Source organism: Alnus glutinosa, chromosome 12 (genome assembly GCF_958979055.1).
Source record: "Alnus glutinosa chromosome 12, dhAlnGlut1.1, whole genome shotgun sequence".
In the NCBI taxonomy this organism is placed as follows: Eukaryota; Viridiplantae; Streptophyta; class Magnoliopsida; order Fagales; family Betulaceae; genus Alnus; species Alnus glutinosa.
This window is the reverse complement of record NC_084897.1, coordinates 2,778,899-2,793,192: the sequence shown is the minus strand read 5'-3', so window position 1 is coordinate 2,793,192 and position 14,294 is coordinate 2,778,899. Positions and strand designations below refer to the sequence as shown.

Here is a 14,294-nt window from a genome sequence, read left to right as displayed (position 1 = left end):
ACCGAAGTGGACTTTATCTAAGTATGTTAGTACTTAGTAGTTTTTGGACCTTTGATATTGGATTTGTAAGGTTATTTAGATTTGTAAAGTTTTGAATTTTGTATTTGGATTTTCCAATGTTTTAGATTTGTATTTGAATTTGTAATGTTTTGGATTTGTATTCGGTGGGTTTTGGATTTGTTATGGTTTGTATTTGGATTTGGATTTAGAATTTGATTTTGATTTGGATTTGATTTTTTTTTTTTTTAAAGATTTGGATTTGTTACTAATTAGAAACTTTTGGATTTTGAATTTTTGATCTCAAAATCTGCACTAAAATGGCCCAAAAAGTGGTCAAAACAGGACAAAATTGACCCAAAACAGGCACTAAAACCGACCCAAAATGGGCCCAAAACCGGCCCAAAACCCATCTTCAAAAGCGGTTATATAACCACTGGTTATGTAGTCAATAACCGCTAACTGACGGTTATTAAATAACTGCCTCCGCCTAGGCGGTTAGCAAAGAAGGTTGGTGAAATACAATAACTGTTAGGCGATTAGCGGTTTTAGCTAATAACCGCTGGTTATAACCGCTTTTACACCCCTAGCTGAAGGGCAAAGGGCGCTAGGATTGAATTAGATTTAGGTTTTCTTCTTCTTCTTCTTCTTTTTTTTTTTTTTCCCCCTTGATTCAGGGTGGGGCGGGGACCCGGTTTTTTTAAAACACTAAACCCACAACCCGCCCCGCACGGATTTGTCATATTAAGACCCTAACCCATAAAAAAACCGAAAAAACTTAGTCCTCTGTGGGGCAGGACGGGGCGGGACTAGTGCTGTGGGTCGGGGCAGGGATTGCGGGTTTTGCACACCCCTAGATGGCACCATTCAACATGAAATGATTTTCATGCTTCTCAATGATTGGTGCGGGCAGAAAATATTAGTGAAATGATTCATGTTCAACTTAAATCTGTTAACAAAATTGGCAATAGGATTAACCGCTTCAAGCATTTGCAAGCAAAGTAAATTAATTAATTTTTTTTTTTTGTGTGGAAATCAAATACAAAAGGCAAGTAAAAAAGAAAATGCATAATTTCCAACCCATAGCTTTCTTGCAATTTGCTCATGAAAAGAAAAAAATTGCAATAGAACATGGAGTACGAATAATCTAGACTACAGTCTATTAAGAAAGCAACCTACTATCATAATTCTCTTTGCTCCTTGCACTTCTTTCTTGCTTGGTTTCTCCTCTAAATCTACTTACCCATGCCAGTTTAACACCCATTAGCACACACAAAAATGACTAACAGCAGCGTAATTCTTATGTGCAAATCAAATAAACTCCTCTTTAGGAGGCTACTATATGTCAAAAAGTGAAACCTATGACCCTCTAAATGTTGTTCTCAAGCATGAGGTAACTCTAATAGGACTGGACCTATGGTGCTGCCATCAGTTTTTGCCCTTGGTATCTTTGTAGACTCTTAAGATCTTGTAGATGTCTAAATTTTATGTCCACACACATTTCTTATAGTTTTTAAAAAGGATTTTGCAAAGAACTAAAATACATGTCCATAGACATTTATGCAAAATTCACAAATTAAGCTTGTTTGGCATCCAAGCTAGTCGGTCTCCCCACATGATTTTTCATTCTTTCTTCCATTCGGATCCAGAGTAGGAAGCATCATATCTTTCCCCTGTAACCATTTTTCTCATTCTATTAAAAAAAAAACTAGTAAGTCTTTTGGGAGCTACCGAGCTAACACCTTAAATTTTTTAACACCATAATGAGATAATTGGGAAAAAAAAAAATGATATCTTTAAGAGTTTATCAGTGACAAGGGCTTTGTAAAAGCAACTACATACTTAGACAAGTTGGCCATCTACAAGCTATATAAGCCGCCAGAAATTCACAATGTAGTGTCTGACTACATGCTTAGTTGACGAAGTTTTCCTCCACGATTGAAGAAAATGTTGAAGACAATAAAAAAAAAAAAATACAAATAGCTAACTAGCTAAGGACGACGTTCATAAAATTTTATTCCAAAAGGATTGAAAATAATTTTACTCGTTGAAATAGTATTTTCGACGGCCGGACCGGCGACAAGCCACTTTCAAAATAGACAAAATGGTTATCGAAAATCCGCTAGTCTCCGGAAGATCGAAGATACTCTGATACTTAAGTCAGTACATTATTTAACAAAATAACTTTTGGACGGTTGTCAGAAGGCGTGCTTGGAGCCGTATGATCAATGATGCAGTCATTTTCTATGTGGTGGGGTTGTGCAACTATTTTCCACCTTGGGAAAAATTTGAGTATTCCGCCTTTAATTTCTCACCTAAACATTTCTCATCCAAACAAAAAGATTGACCCATTCAAATAGGGTGTAAATTTGGTCACCCCATTGATGAAAACCTCAATAATATAGGAAAGTCAGTTGAATGCTAAATGAGCGATAGGCTGTACTTGACACCGACAAATTTTAGGGGGTCTCGTTCAAATCAAGAATGATACCGACAGTTATTTGTTAAGGTGGAGGGTGGGATAAAAAGTACACAATATGAGAGTAATGACTATACTTTTACCCCCACTTTGTTAATGTGATATTATTAATTACTTCTTAAATATTTTAAAAGAGAAATGTTAAATGTTATATTTTTATCCCACGAGGTTAAAGTATCGGTCCCAACTAATTCTTAAAATTTTTATGAGATAAAAATGTAGATTCTAGTATTATTATTATTATTATTTTTTAATAATGGCTAATCGAATGACTAATTCGTAGTATCAAATCAACAAAAGTGAGATAAAAATATGGTTAACAATATTTTTCTTTTGTATAATATTCTACCATACAAATGTTAGGTTTTCCCAAGACTTTTTTTTTTGTTCAAAACATGGTTCCACACCCATGTGTCACGTTCAATGCTTGACTTACAATTACACCAAATTAATTTTAAATTTTGACCTCTTTCAGAACTCTTTACAATACTGAAAGCCGACACAATTTTCAAAACGTTTTGAAAGCGAGAAAAAGAAAAAGAAAACAAAAAAGTTGACATTTTGGGGTACCACAAATGTGACTTGTCGGAGATCTTGCAGATTATTCTAAATTCTCATTCTATTGTTTATTTATTTTCTTTAACTTGTTTACGTAGATCTTAGACTTTTTATTTTTTTAAATGAAGTCTAAGACACGTTTAAAAAAAAAAAAAAGACACCTTCACAAAACACCTCTTTTTTTCTTTTTCTTTTTTTTTTTAAAAAATTAATAAATAAATATTGTTCATGTTTTTGTGTAGAAATTATCTTTATACATTTTATTTTAGGTTGTGGAGTGGTTGATAATTACATGTAAGAAGATAAACGTCAATGGTTGAAAGTTTTGGTAGGAGTGTATGAACGTTAATGGCCCTTGTCTACACGTATGGTCAAGGGCTTGTTTTGGCAAACTTCCTTGCTTGTTAAACACATAATTCCATTGTCAAATGAGTAACGTTATTTTATTTATTTTTTGACATGTTCAAGTAAGAGGGAGATGAGAGATTTGAATTAATGACCTTCGCTTCATAAAGCGTGGTTCCTAACCGATTAAGCTACCATTTGGAGGCAGTAACGCTATTTAATAGACTTATTTATAACTGTCATATAACTGAATAATGTGGGAGTAAAAATTAGTCATTGAATCAGGGTTTTTTTTTTTTTTTTTTTTTTTTTTTTTTTTTTTTTACAACTCCTGATTTTAATGTCACGTCATCCAATTATACGGCAGTTGTACATGAGTCTACTAGATAGAATTACTCTTATCGAAAATATTAGTTATTCACTTTTCAAAACAAATCAGATTTTTTTTTAAAAAAATAAAATAAAACACTTCCTAAAAAATAGCACAAAATATTTTACGGTAAAGTCCACATATCCCTTTCAAACTATCACCTAATTAACAATATCTCTCCAAACTCTCAATTTGGATAATGTCTCCCCCCAAACTACCAAAAATTATCAACGTACGTTCCCCCAATGATGAAAATACCCTTAATAAGATAATAATAATAATTTTTTAGGGTTTAGGTGTGGATGTTGCTAATTACATATAAAAAATAAAAATAGATGGCGTGTGGTCCCTCGTTGATGCCTAACTCATTATGATGGTGGTTACCTTGGTGGCTCCTAATCTATTTGGTGACAACCGTATGGTACCCTGCCTGACAGCCAAACAGTAACCTCTACGACCATCTGACAACTCCAAGGTGGTGGCCCTAGCTGTTATTGGTAGCCCTGCGATAATCGACAACACGGCAATTTGGAGGTCGTTCTGTGGCCAACAAGGCCATATGGTTACAACCATTGTGGAGCAGCAACTTGTTTTTATTTTTTCTTTTTATATTGTAAAAATATTTCTCAACCTTTTGTTTTTAATAAATACTCTTAGAAACTGTACCAAATAAATTTTATTTTTGTAAACCTCACATACGACATGTTTTTCAAATATAACTTGCACCAAATCAATTTTCAATATTTTTGCCTTTTTCAGAACTCTTTTCGATTATCGAAACTTAAAACAATGAGTAATGCAACATATCATCCTCTTGTTCCTCTTTTATCCTTCCAAAACTTTTTCAAATCAACAAAAAGAAAAAGAAAACAAAGTTGAGAGTGTTTATATAGGATCTGGCTTGTGTCCAGAGAAAATTAAGCAAAAAACATTGGATTTTGCAGAAGAACCACCATATGGGTATGGAATTTTGTAGAATAAAGTTCAAAATTTTGTGACTCCCATGGTCTTGGACCATGTTCTTGCCTTCATCAACCAACTTTTATGCATCTCTCTCTCTCTCTCTCTCTCTCTCTCTCTCTCTCCTGAGGCCACTCTTTTAACTTGCTCGAAAAGAGTCACTGTCGTCGCTGACATCACTTCCAGTGCCGGAGCGGCAATGACTCCTTTTCTCCAAATCGATGTTGTGGGAGATTTCTACTGTTGACATGAGCATCCAATGGCTCAAAATTTTTTTAGCTTCGAGGTCTGCAACTGTTTGTTTGAGTTTATATATGAAAGAAAAATCGGAGAAATTTAAAGGAGTGGGTATTGGATTAGGTGACCCATGTTCAACTCCATTAATGTTTGCCACCAAATAAATTATGGTACACCGTGCACCCAATTGAAATTTTTTTATATGAGTCACAAAATTTCAAGCCAAGACTGAAAAATGCATAGCAGAAGTGAAAGAACAGAGTAGGATTAGACAGTTTTAAGGAGGTAAAGAATTGTGTCTATGAGAGAGAGAGTACTCTTCAAGCTTTTGATGAAGTCTTTTGGATTGAGGCGCGGCAGGGAGGGAACAAACTCGTGTAGTGGGTGAACAGAGAACACAAGATTTCACTGATAAAGATGGACGGAAGAGAGAGGTTTTACGGAGGAGAAAATTAAGGAGAAACAGCGATAGAGGGAAGAGAGGTTGACAAAAATCTTGCAACAGATCTAAACCCTTTAGTTAAATCTGAGCCGTTTAATTTTCTTACAGCATGTGTGCTGTAGTTTAAATTACAGCACACAAGCCGGATCCGTTTATATATATATATATATAAGAGATATAATATATTGTCACTTTTAGACATAACTTCTGACCACCTTTACCCATATGATAACTTTTACTTTTACTTTTTTTTTTTTTTTTTTTTCAAAAGTTAATTTTTAAATGATGTGTCACAATCTCACGTGATCTATTATTTTAAAAAATGTGCCACAATCATATAAGGAGCTCATGCATATGGGTCTTATCATGCATAAGTCCCGTTAATATATTTTAATTGTATGAAAATCGTACAAAAGAGAGTTGTGAATCTTATAATATTTTGGTTGCAAAGTTCAGAGTTTCGCGTATAAGTCATGGACAAAATCTGAATTGTAACCCCGGCCAATACAGAGTTGGCGTTGAATAACTCAGAGATCTGGTAGGTTATTCTGGGATTCTCATTGAATTGTTTATTTATTTAGTGTAACTTGTTTACGTAGATCTTAGGCTTTATTTTTTTAAATAAAGTCTAAGACACGTTTCAAACAACATGCCTTTGACTAAAAAAGTAATTTTATATATATAAAAAATAAAATAAAATATTTTACTCTTTTTTTTTTAAATAAATATATATAATGAAGAATTAGTACAAGAAATTATAACAAAAAAACAACAAACAAAGCAAATTATACAAAACGATAAAATCAAAGAAATTCAAGATCATGACAATGTCAAACAAAATTTAGTTGATAATGAATTATTCATTAATCTTATAGATAGAATAATCTTTCAAAAATGATATGTTGAAGTTACTTTAATTATTAATACTGAATTTCAAATTACAACTATAGCATTATTAGATTCAGGTGCAAACATGAATTGTATACAAGAATGAATTATACCTACAAAATATTATGAAAAAACAACTGAAAAATTGCATCAAGCTAGTGGAACAAGATTAAATATAGAATATAAAATACCTAATGCTCATATATTGTAATGATGGAGTATGTTTTAAGACTACGTTTATTTTAGTAAAAAATATCACCTCTAGAATAATACTAGGAAATTCATTTTTAGCATTACTTGATCCTTTTATAAAAACAGAAGAAGGAATTAGTACTGAAATTATGGGAAAGAAAATCTTATTCAGATTGATTTTAACTCTTATGTCTAAAGACATTAATATATTAAAAGATACTTTCATATTGCAAGATATTAATGTTATTTCCAAACAAATAAGAAACAGAAAAGAAAAACAAATAATGTTCTTAAAACAAGACTTAAAACATCAAAGAATAGAAGAACAATTAAAGGATTCATTATTACAACAAAAAATTAGAAATTTTCAAGAAAAAATAGAATCAGAAATTTGTGCTAATATTTCAAATGCTTTTAGGCATAAAAAGAATCATGTTATCCAATTACCTTATGAATCAAATTTTGATGAGAAAACAATATCAATAAAAGCTAGGTCTATCCAAATGAATTAATAATTAATTAATTATTATTATTATTATTTTTCGGGCGTTGAGGTTGCTAATTACATGTAAGAAAATAAGAATAAAAAAGCTAGCCACTAGTGGCTGACTTGACTCATGATGGCAGCAACCACCGAAGTGGCCTCAAATCAATTTGGCGACTACTGTCTTGCTGCCAGACGGTGGCCACTAATTAAGGTCATTTTGTGCTTCGATGGTGGCTTCCACGAACGTCTGACAAGCTCGACTGGCGACCCAACAATGACTGCCTTGACTCATGATGGCGGCGGCGGCCACTGAAGTAGCCGCTAATCTATTTGGCCACTATTGTCATGTGGCCAAACGGGGGGCACCAGGATCGTTTGGCGCATTGACAGTGGCCTCTAGGAACGTCTAGCAGGCTCGACAATTGCCTTCAAAATCGTCTAACGGGTTGACTGTGGCTACCATGACTCATTATGGTGACATCCACTGAAGTAGCCGGTAATCTATATAGTGACTATCAGGGACGGAGCTGGAAGCTCTTACAGGCAGGGGTTATGGGCCAAAAAAAATTTGTTGGAAAATGCCAGTAGGCTAAATTTTTATTTTTTTACCTTATAATTTTTATTTTTACCTTTTTTTATTTTTTAAAATTTAAGGGAGGATGGTTATACCGGCCTCCCTAAATCTGTCCCTCGTAACTATTGTTTTGTGGCCAGACAGTGGCCACCAAGATTGTTTGGCGCCTCGACGGTGCCTCCATGAATGTCTGCCAGGCTCGACAGTGGCCTCCAAGACCATCTCGCGGCCGGCCTCCTATACTGTTTGACGGCCTAGCAGTGGCCTTCAAGACCGTATGACGACCCCATGGTTGCCACCAAGATTGTTTGATGACCCCAAGGAGGCTGCCAAGATTGTCAGATGACCTAGAAGTGGTCATCAAGGCTATCTGAAAGTCCCGTTGTGGCTGCCATGGCCTTTTGGTGGCCTAACAGAATCACAAAGGTCGTCTGGGGGTCCTGCAATGGCCACCATGTGTCACCATATCGCCACCATGGTGGTTGCTGCCGCTGTGGAGCACCGACTTTATTTAAAAAAAACTTGTAAAAATATTTCTCAGCCTTTTGTTTTTAATAAACACTCTTCAAACTTTAAAAAAATATTATTTTTTAACCCCACACACAACATTGTTTTTCAATTGTGGCCCATACCAAATCAATCTTTACGCCTTACATTTCTAAAAACTGTTATACCAACCGCGTGCATAAAACAAAAAGAATAGAAAGTCGAGATTTTGTCGTACAAGTCATAGACAAATACACGTTACTTGTAACTCCAAATAAAGTTGGTATTGAGTAACTCCGAGATCCTGGATCCTGTACATTATTAATCTGAATTTTCATTGAATTTTGTTATTTATTTAGTCTAACTTGATTAAGTATATCTTAGACTTTATTATTATTACTAAATTCCAAAGTAAAATGCTGCCATCTAATTATTGGAGCTTAGTTAATCCCATGATAGCGATTCCATTTATTAAAGACCAGGGGCGGAGCTAGGATTTAGGAGTTGGGGGGGCCAAATTGAAAAAAAAAATTTGGAGGGGCCAAAACTATAAAAATAACAAAATTTAGGTGTAAAATTAATTAATTATTTTTTTTTTTAGGAATTTTTTTTTTTTGGGGGGGAAACCCCTGGCCTTGGGGGGGGCCAGGCCCCCCCAAGGCCAGGGGTAGCTCCGCCCCTGTTAAAGACCATCCAAACAGCCTATATGCTTCTCAAATAAGGGTTTCATTTCCTTCATTTGCAGCACATCAATGTAGCTGAATCACCTTGCGGCCAAAAAAGGACAAAGATTTTCTTTATTTTATTTGGAATAGAGAGAAGCTATTTCATAGTCAAGATTTAATGTTGTTGAATTTAACTGTATAAATAATGACACATAACCATATATATATATATATATATATATATATATATGTTGACATGTCATTCAAAAAATTGAAATGATGTGTCATCATTAATACTGTTAGATGTAACAACATTAAATTCTGATCATGAAATTACTCCTTGAAGATGATCATATTCCTATCAAAAAGTGCATGTAATTTTAGAGGCCATCTTCTTGTGGTCTAGTCATATGCAGGGGTGGAACTGCCCTTGGCCTTTGGGGGACAAATGTCTTCCCACAATTTTTGAAAATATTTAAAATTTTATCTAAATTTTATATATTTTTATGAGTTCGACCCCCCCCCCCCCTAAATTAATTGTTTACCCTTCAAAATTTTCTTTTTTAAGTTTTATCTCCTCTCGTATCAAATCTTGGTTCTCTCCTTGCCATATGCAATATTACCTTAAATGGCTTGATGAACAAATTAAGAAGCGGCTGTCAATTATTCAAAGACTTTGAATGGCTATTATTAGGGGTGGAGCTACGTTTAAGCTTGGGGGTTCCATGGCAACCCCAAAATTTTAAAAAACCCTTATAAATATATTACTTTCGATATTCTGGCAACCCAAGATTGCAGACTTGACAGATTTCTACTCTAATGTAAGGTCGCTTTCTAGTAGCTAGCTTTGAAAAGGATCATAGAAGATACATAGCTTCAAAATAATAAAGATGGTTATACAAGTAGGAGTGGGCAAAATCCTAGCAAACCCGCAATGCCCGACCCGTCCTACCCCGTGAAGACCAAATTTTAGGTTTGAAACCGTGGATCTAGGTACAAAATTAGACTACCCATGCAGGGCGGGGCGGGTCACGAATATTAAAATTTTAAAATTGCGGATACCCACCCCGCCCTGCATGTCTAACACTAAAACTAAAAGACCTTAAAAAAACCCTAAACTACCCACTCCTAAAAAAACCTAAACTCCTGAGTCCCTGGGTCGCATAGCCTCAACCCCTCAATACCTAAACTACCCGCTAATGATGATGTTGTTCTTCTTGGCTACTCATTGTTCCTCTTCCTCCTCCACCTAATGAGAAAAACCCAACCACTGTTCTTCCTCTAAGGCTGATCGGAACCTCATTTGTGACAGACAATCCATATTAGAAGCTCCACTCTCTCCAAAAATTTACAGAACCCAAATATAAAAATGGTTATTCTTCAATTCCTCTTTTTTCTGGCTTCTGTGCGTGAAACTTTTTCTCTTTTGTTGAAAATTCATCTACTGTGTGCTGTATATGAGTGTTGTGTATATTTGTTCCTATTGTTTTCTCAAGTGAGTTATGTTTGTGAGTTTGTTTTGGTGGTGGTATAGTTGGGTAAGGGTTAATTGCAGCTCGATCTAGCCGGTCAAGGAAAGACTTGGTAATTACTAGTTAGTATATGGCAATATTAATCCAGCCATGAACAAAATACCTGCCCCGTCTTGCTTCAACCCGCCTTGCCTAGCCCGAGACCTGGCGAATATTGCACACGTTTTTTTGTTCTTTATGTGGTGTTATCTTTTTTTTAAAAAAAAATAATAATAAAGATTTTTTTTAAAAAAAAAAAAAAAACAAAAAGAAAAAAGAAAAAAATAGCATAAGGCACTCTTAAGTACACATGAATTACCAAAGCAGCTTACAACAAGAATAGAAAACCCAACAACCCTAAAAAACTCAAGCCCTCAATCCCAAAACCTTCGGGAGGCCTCAACGCTACACTACATGCGCCTTGCTTTTTTTTATTATTATTATGTGATTTAGCTCATAATTTGTAATATGGGTAGAACTGGAATTTTTTTTTTTTTCGAACCCCCACTCATACACACACACACACAAAAAATAAAAAAATCCCCTAGCTATCATGCTAATACGTGTTACTAAATTGTGAAAGAGTTATAGACGATTTGTAGGTTTAACGTTACTCTTGTATTAAAACTTTGACTTTAATTAGGAAAATAAAATTTTGAACGAGTCATATGAATTATGGAATATTATACTACAGTCCATGATGAATGAGCTGGGGTACTTTTCTATGACCTACTCCTTGACCATGAGCATGAGCCTACAAATAAGAAAATTACAAAAATTAAATCGGATATGAATACAGACCAAGTCATGATCCTGTTACGTGATTTTAACATTACATGTTTGTTTTTTTTACTGTCTAACCTATATATATATATATACCTGATCGATCATTGTAATTCCATCCAGTTCTAACCATTTCTTCCGGCCAGTTCCAATCTTGATTCTCAGTTTTTGAGGTGGAGAGATGAGTTCTGCTTCTTCAATTGCATCTTACAAAAGGTATAGAAATGCTTAAATCGATCATTCCTTATGAGCCATCCTAGCTAGGTGTTTAATTAGAGAAATATTATATATATATTCTTTTAATAATAACTGTTTAGAGTAGAAACAGCAGATTTAATTTAGTTTCTATGGTCGTTGTATTGTCTAATGCCCTTTTGAGCAGTTTTAATTGCCATGCATCTTCAGTTTGATTTTACACACATATTTTGATAAAAAGTTTTGAAATATAACTTTCTTTTTCCATTGGCAAGTGAGACTACCACCTAAATAGGAGCTTGGTCCAGAATAAGAAATGATTTTTTTTTTTTATATATTTCTTGTACATCACATCAACAAGGATATTTCTTTTTTTGCTCCTACAAGAAGAAGACTACGAAAAAAGAAAGAAAAGGGAAGGCTAATATTCTAATGCATCTCTTTTTATTTATTTTAAAATTTCTTTGTATTCTTTTTGCACATGAGCAATTTACTCAGACTATAGTTCTTTTGAGAGAAAATTACTTAATTATTTGATCCATACAAAGTGTTAATAGTTGTACCAAATTGATCCTAAGGGTATCAAAAATATCCTGAAAATTCGTGGAGTAAATTATTAATTGGTCGAAAATGGTAGATATTGCTCAACCGTTCGACAGGAACCGTTAATTAAATGAACACGTGGATCTGCATTATAATCGATTGTTGAGTGACACGTAAGCATAATAAATGTCGTTATAAAATTTTAGTTTTACTCTAAATGAAAAATTAAAAATAAAACACAATAAGGGGTTGCCTTTCACAAACATTTCTGATCACTAGATGCGGGGTAGTCAACCACCCCTACGGAGGGGTGTTGCCAACCACTCCCCTTGGAGGGTTGCCTCTCTTCTGGGGAGAGGTGGCCTCTTTTTTTAAAAAATAAAAAATAAAAATGTTTTTTAAGAGTGCTTTTTGTTTATTTCATTTGAGGGTGAAATATTGATTTTAAAATGATAGCAAGTGATGAGTCATTAGACTTATTATGTGTCAATCAACGATTAAGTTAGTTGTAACTTTGGATCTACACGTCCATCTAACGGTTTATGTCAATCAATTGGATGGCAAGACAATTTTAGACAGACAATTTATACCATGAATCTTTAATGTTTTTTTTTATACCCCATAGTTCAATTTTATATAAATAAAACCCCAAGAATAATATAAATAGTACTATTTCCTTCTTTTAATGATTTCCTGAACCGATGGACGTCCTTGATTTTCAGGCTAGAGGGGAAGGTGGCAATTATCACTGGGGGTGCAAGCGGGATTGGAGCAAGCGCTGTGCGCATATTCCACGACCATGGCGCCAAAGTTGTCATAGCCGACATCCAAGACGACCTCGGCGAAGCCATTGCCAAGAACCTAGGCGACGATGTCTGCTACATCCACTGCGACGTATCAAAGGAAGACGACGTCAGCGATCTCGTGGACGCAACCATTGCCAAATACGGAAAGCTCGACATCATGTACAACAACGCCGGCGTCCTAGACAGCGCATTTGGGGGCATTCTGGACACCACGAAGGCAGACCTGGACAAATGCATCGGCGTTAACTTGGTCGGAGCTTTCTTAGGAGCCAAGCACGCTGCGAGAGTCATGGTGCCCCAACGCAAGGGTGTCATACTGTTCACTGCCAGCGCTTGTACAGCAATAGGAGGGCTTTCAACTCACTCTTATGCCGCGTCCAAATACGCTATATGGGGCCTGGCCCGGAACCTGGCGTCGGAGCTTGGGAAATACAGCATAAGAGTGAACTGTGTTTCGCCTTTTGCCGTGCTGACCGGCATGAATTCGAAGGGAATAGATGCAGATGATTTTGCGAAAATGGAAGTTGCGGTGAGCGCGATGGGGAACCTCAAGGGAGAAGTACTTAAGGCGGAGGGCATTGCGCGGGCTGCGCTCTTCCTGGCTAGCGACGAAGCCAATTTTGTTAGTGGACTCAACCTTGTGGTCGATGGTGGATTCAGTGTCGTCAATCCTACCCTCATGATGATGGCTGATCAAATTGTTTCATAAAACTATTTTTCGAGAGGGGACCTGATAATTGCATAATAAGTTGTGCACAACCTGTCGTGCACCCAGCTTTTTCCTTTCGAGAGACTAACGTTTTTCATTTACTGTTTTTGCTGCTGTCATAAAAAATAAAGGAAAACTGTTTTTGTTTCGGTATTTATTAATATTTTCAGATAAATTGATCGACATGACCGACAATAATTCTGTGAAATAATTAAGAGTATATATAATTTACAAGTAAGCCGTTGTTTGATTAAATTGAAAAAATTAGATTTTGTACTTAATTTTAGGCTTGTACAAATCGAGCGTTTATAACTTATAACCACCCCATAAGTACTAACTACTTATAACCGTTAACCGCTTTTGAATGCGGATATAAATAATCGCTAACCGCATAGGGCGGAGCGGTTAGCGGTTTTAAGGATAGGGGCATGCGGTTAATAGCCGCTAACTGCCTATCCTTATATATAAATAATATAAATATTTATTTTATATATTAAATATACAAAATAACTTCGATACACAAAGTTATACTTGGGATCACAATTTATTATCAATATCTTAAAATCTGCAAAAAGTTCAAATCACTACCTTTGAGCCTTTAAATCTAAGATTTTGGTGCCTTGTTCAATTTTTTTCAAGGTCCTACGGTTCATCTTTAAGCTAACAAATTAAGGGGGTTTGATGGAAATCTCATCGGCCAAATGAGTTTTTGAACTGGTAAGCTTGTTATGCAATTTATACCATTTTCTTTTTTCAAGTTCATTTATGTATATGGATACATAATTTTTTACACTTTTGTTGGTATATATTGTTTAATTTTACAGGGAATGGAGGATTATAGTACCTTTGTCAATGGATACGATATAGACTCTTTCGATTACTTATTTGATAAGTCTATTTTTTAAAAAAAAAAAATGAAAAAAACCGGCCCAAAAGTCCACATATAAAAAGCGCTTATCAACCGCCAGTTATAGGTTTTAATAACTACTAACCACCTAAGCGTTGCGGTTGCGGTTGTTAAAATTCAATAATCGCCTTGACGGTTGCAATTAGCAATTATTGTCACT

General features: G+C 35.1%; 1 protein-coding gene across 1 annotated transcript; it reads left to right on the top strand.

Moving 5' to 3' along the window:
- Positions 1-11,062: 11,062 nt before the first annotated feature.
- LOC133851950 (tropinone reductase-like 1) lies at positions 11,063-13,380 on the top strand. Its single transcript, XM_062288587.1, has 2 exons — positions 11,063-11,190; positions 12,435-13,380. The coding sequence occupies exons 1-2, from the start codon at positions 11,156-11,158 to the stop codon at positions 13,225-13,227; spliced, it is 828 nt and encodes a 275-aa protein (XP_062144571.1). The 5' UTR covers positions 11,063-11,155; the 3' UTR covers positions 13,228-13,380.
- Positions 13,381-14,294: the final 914 nt, after the last annotated feature.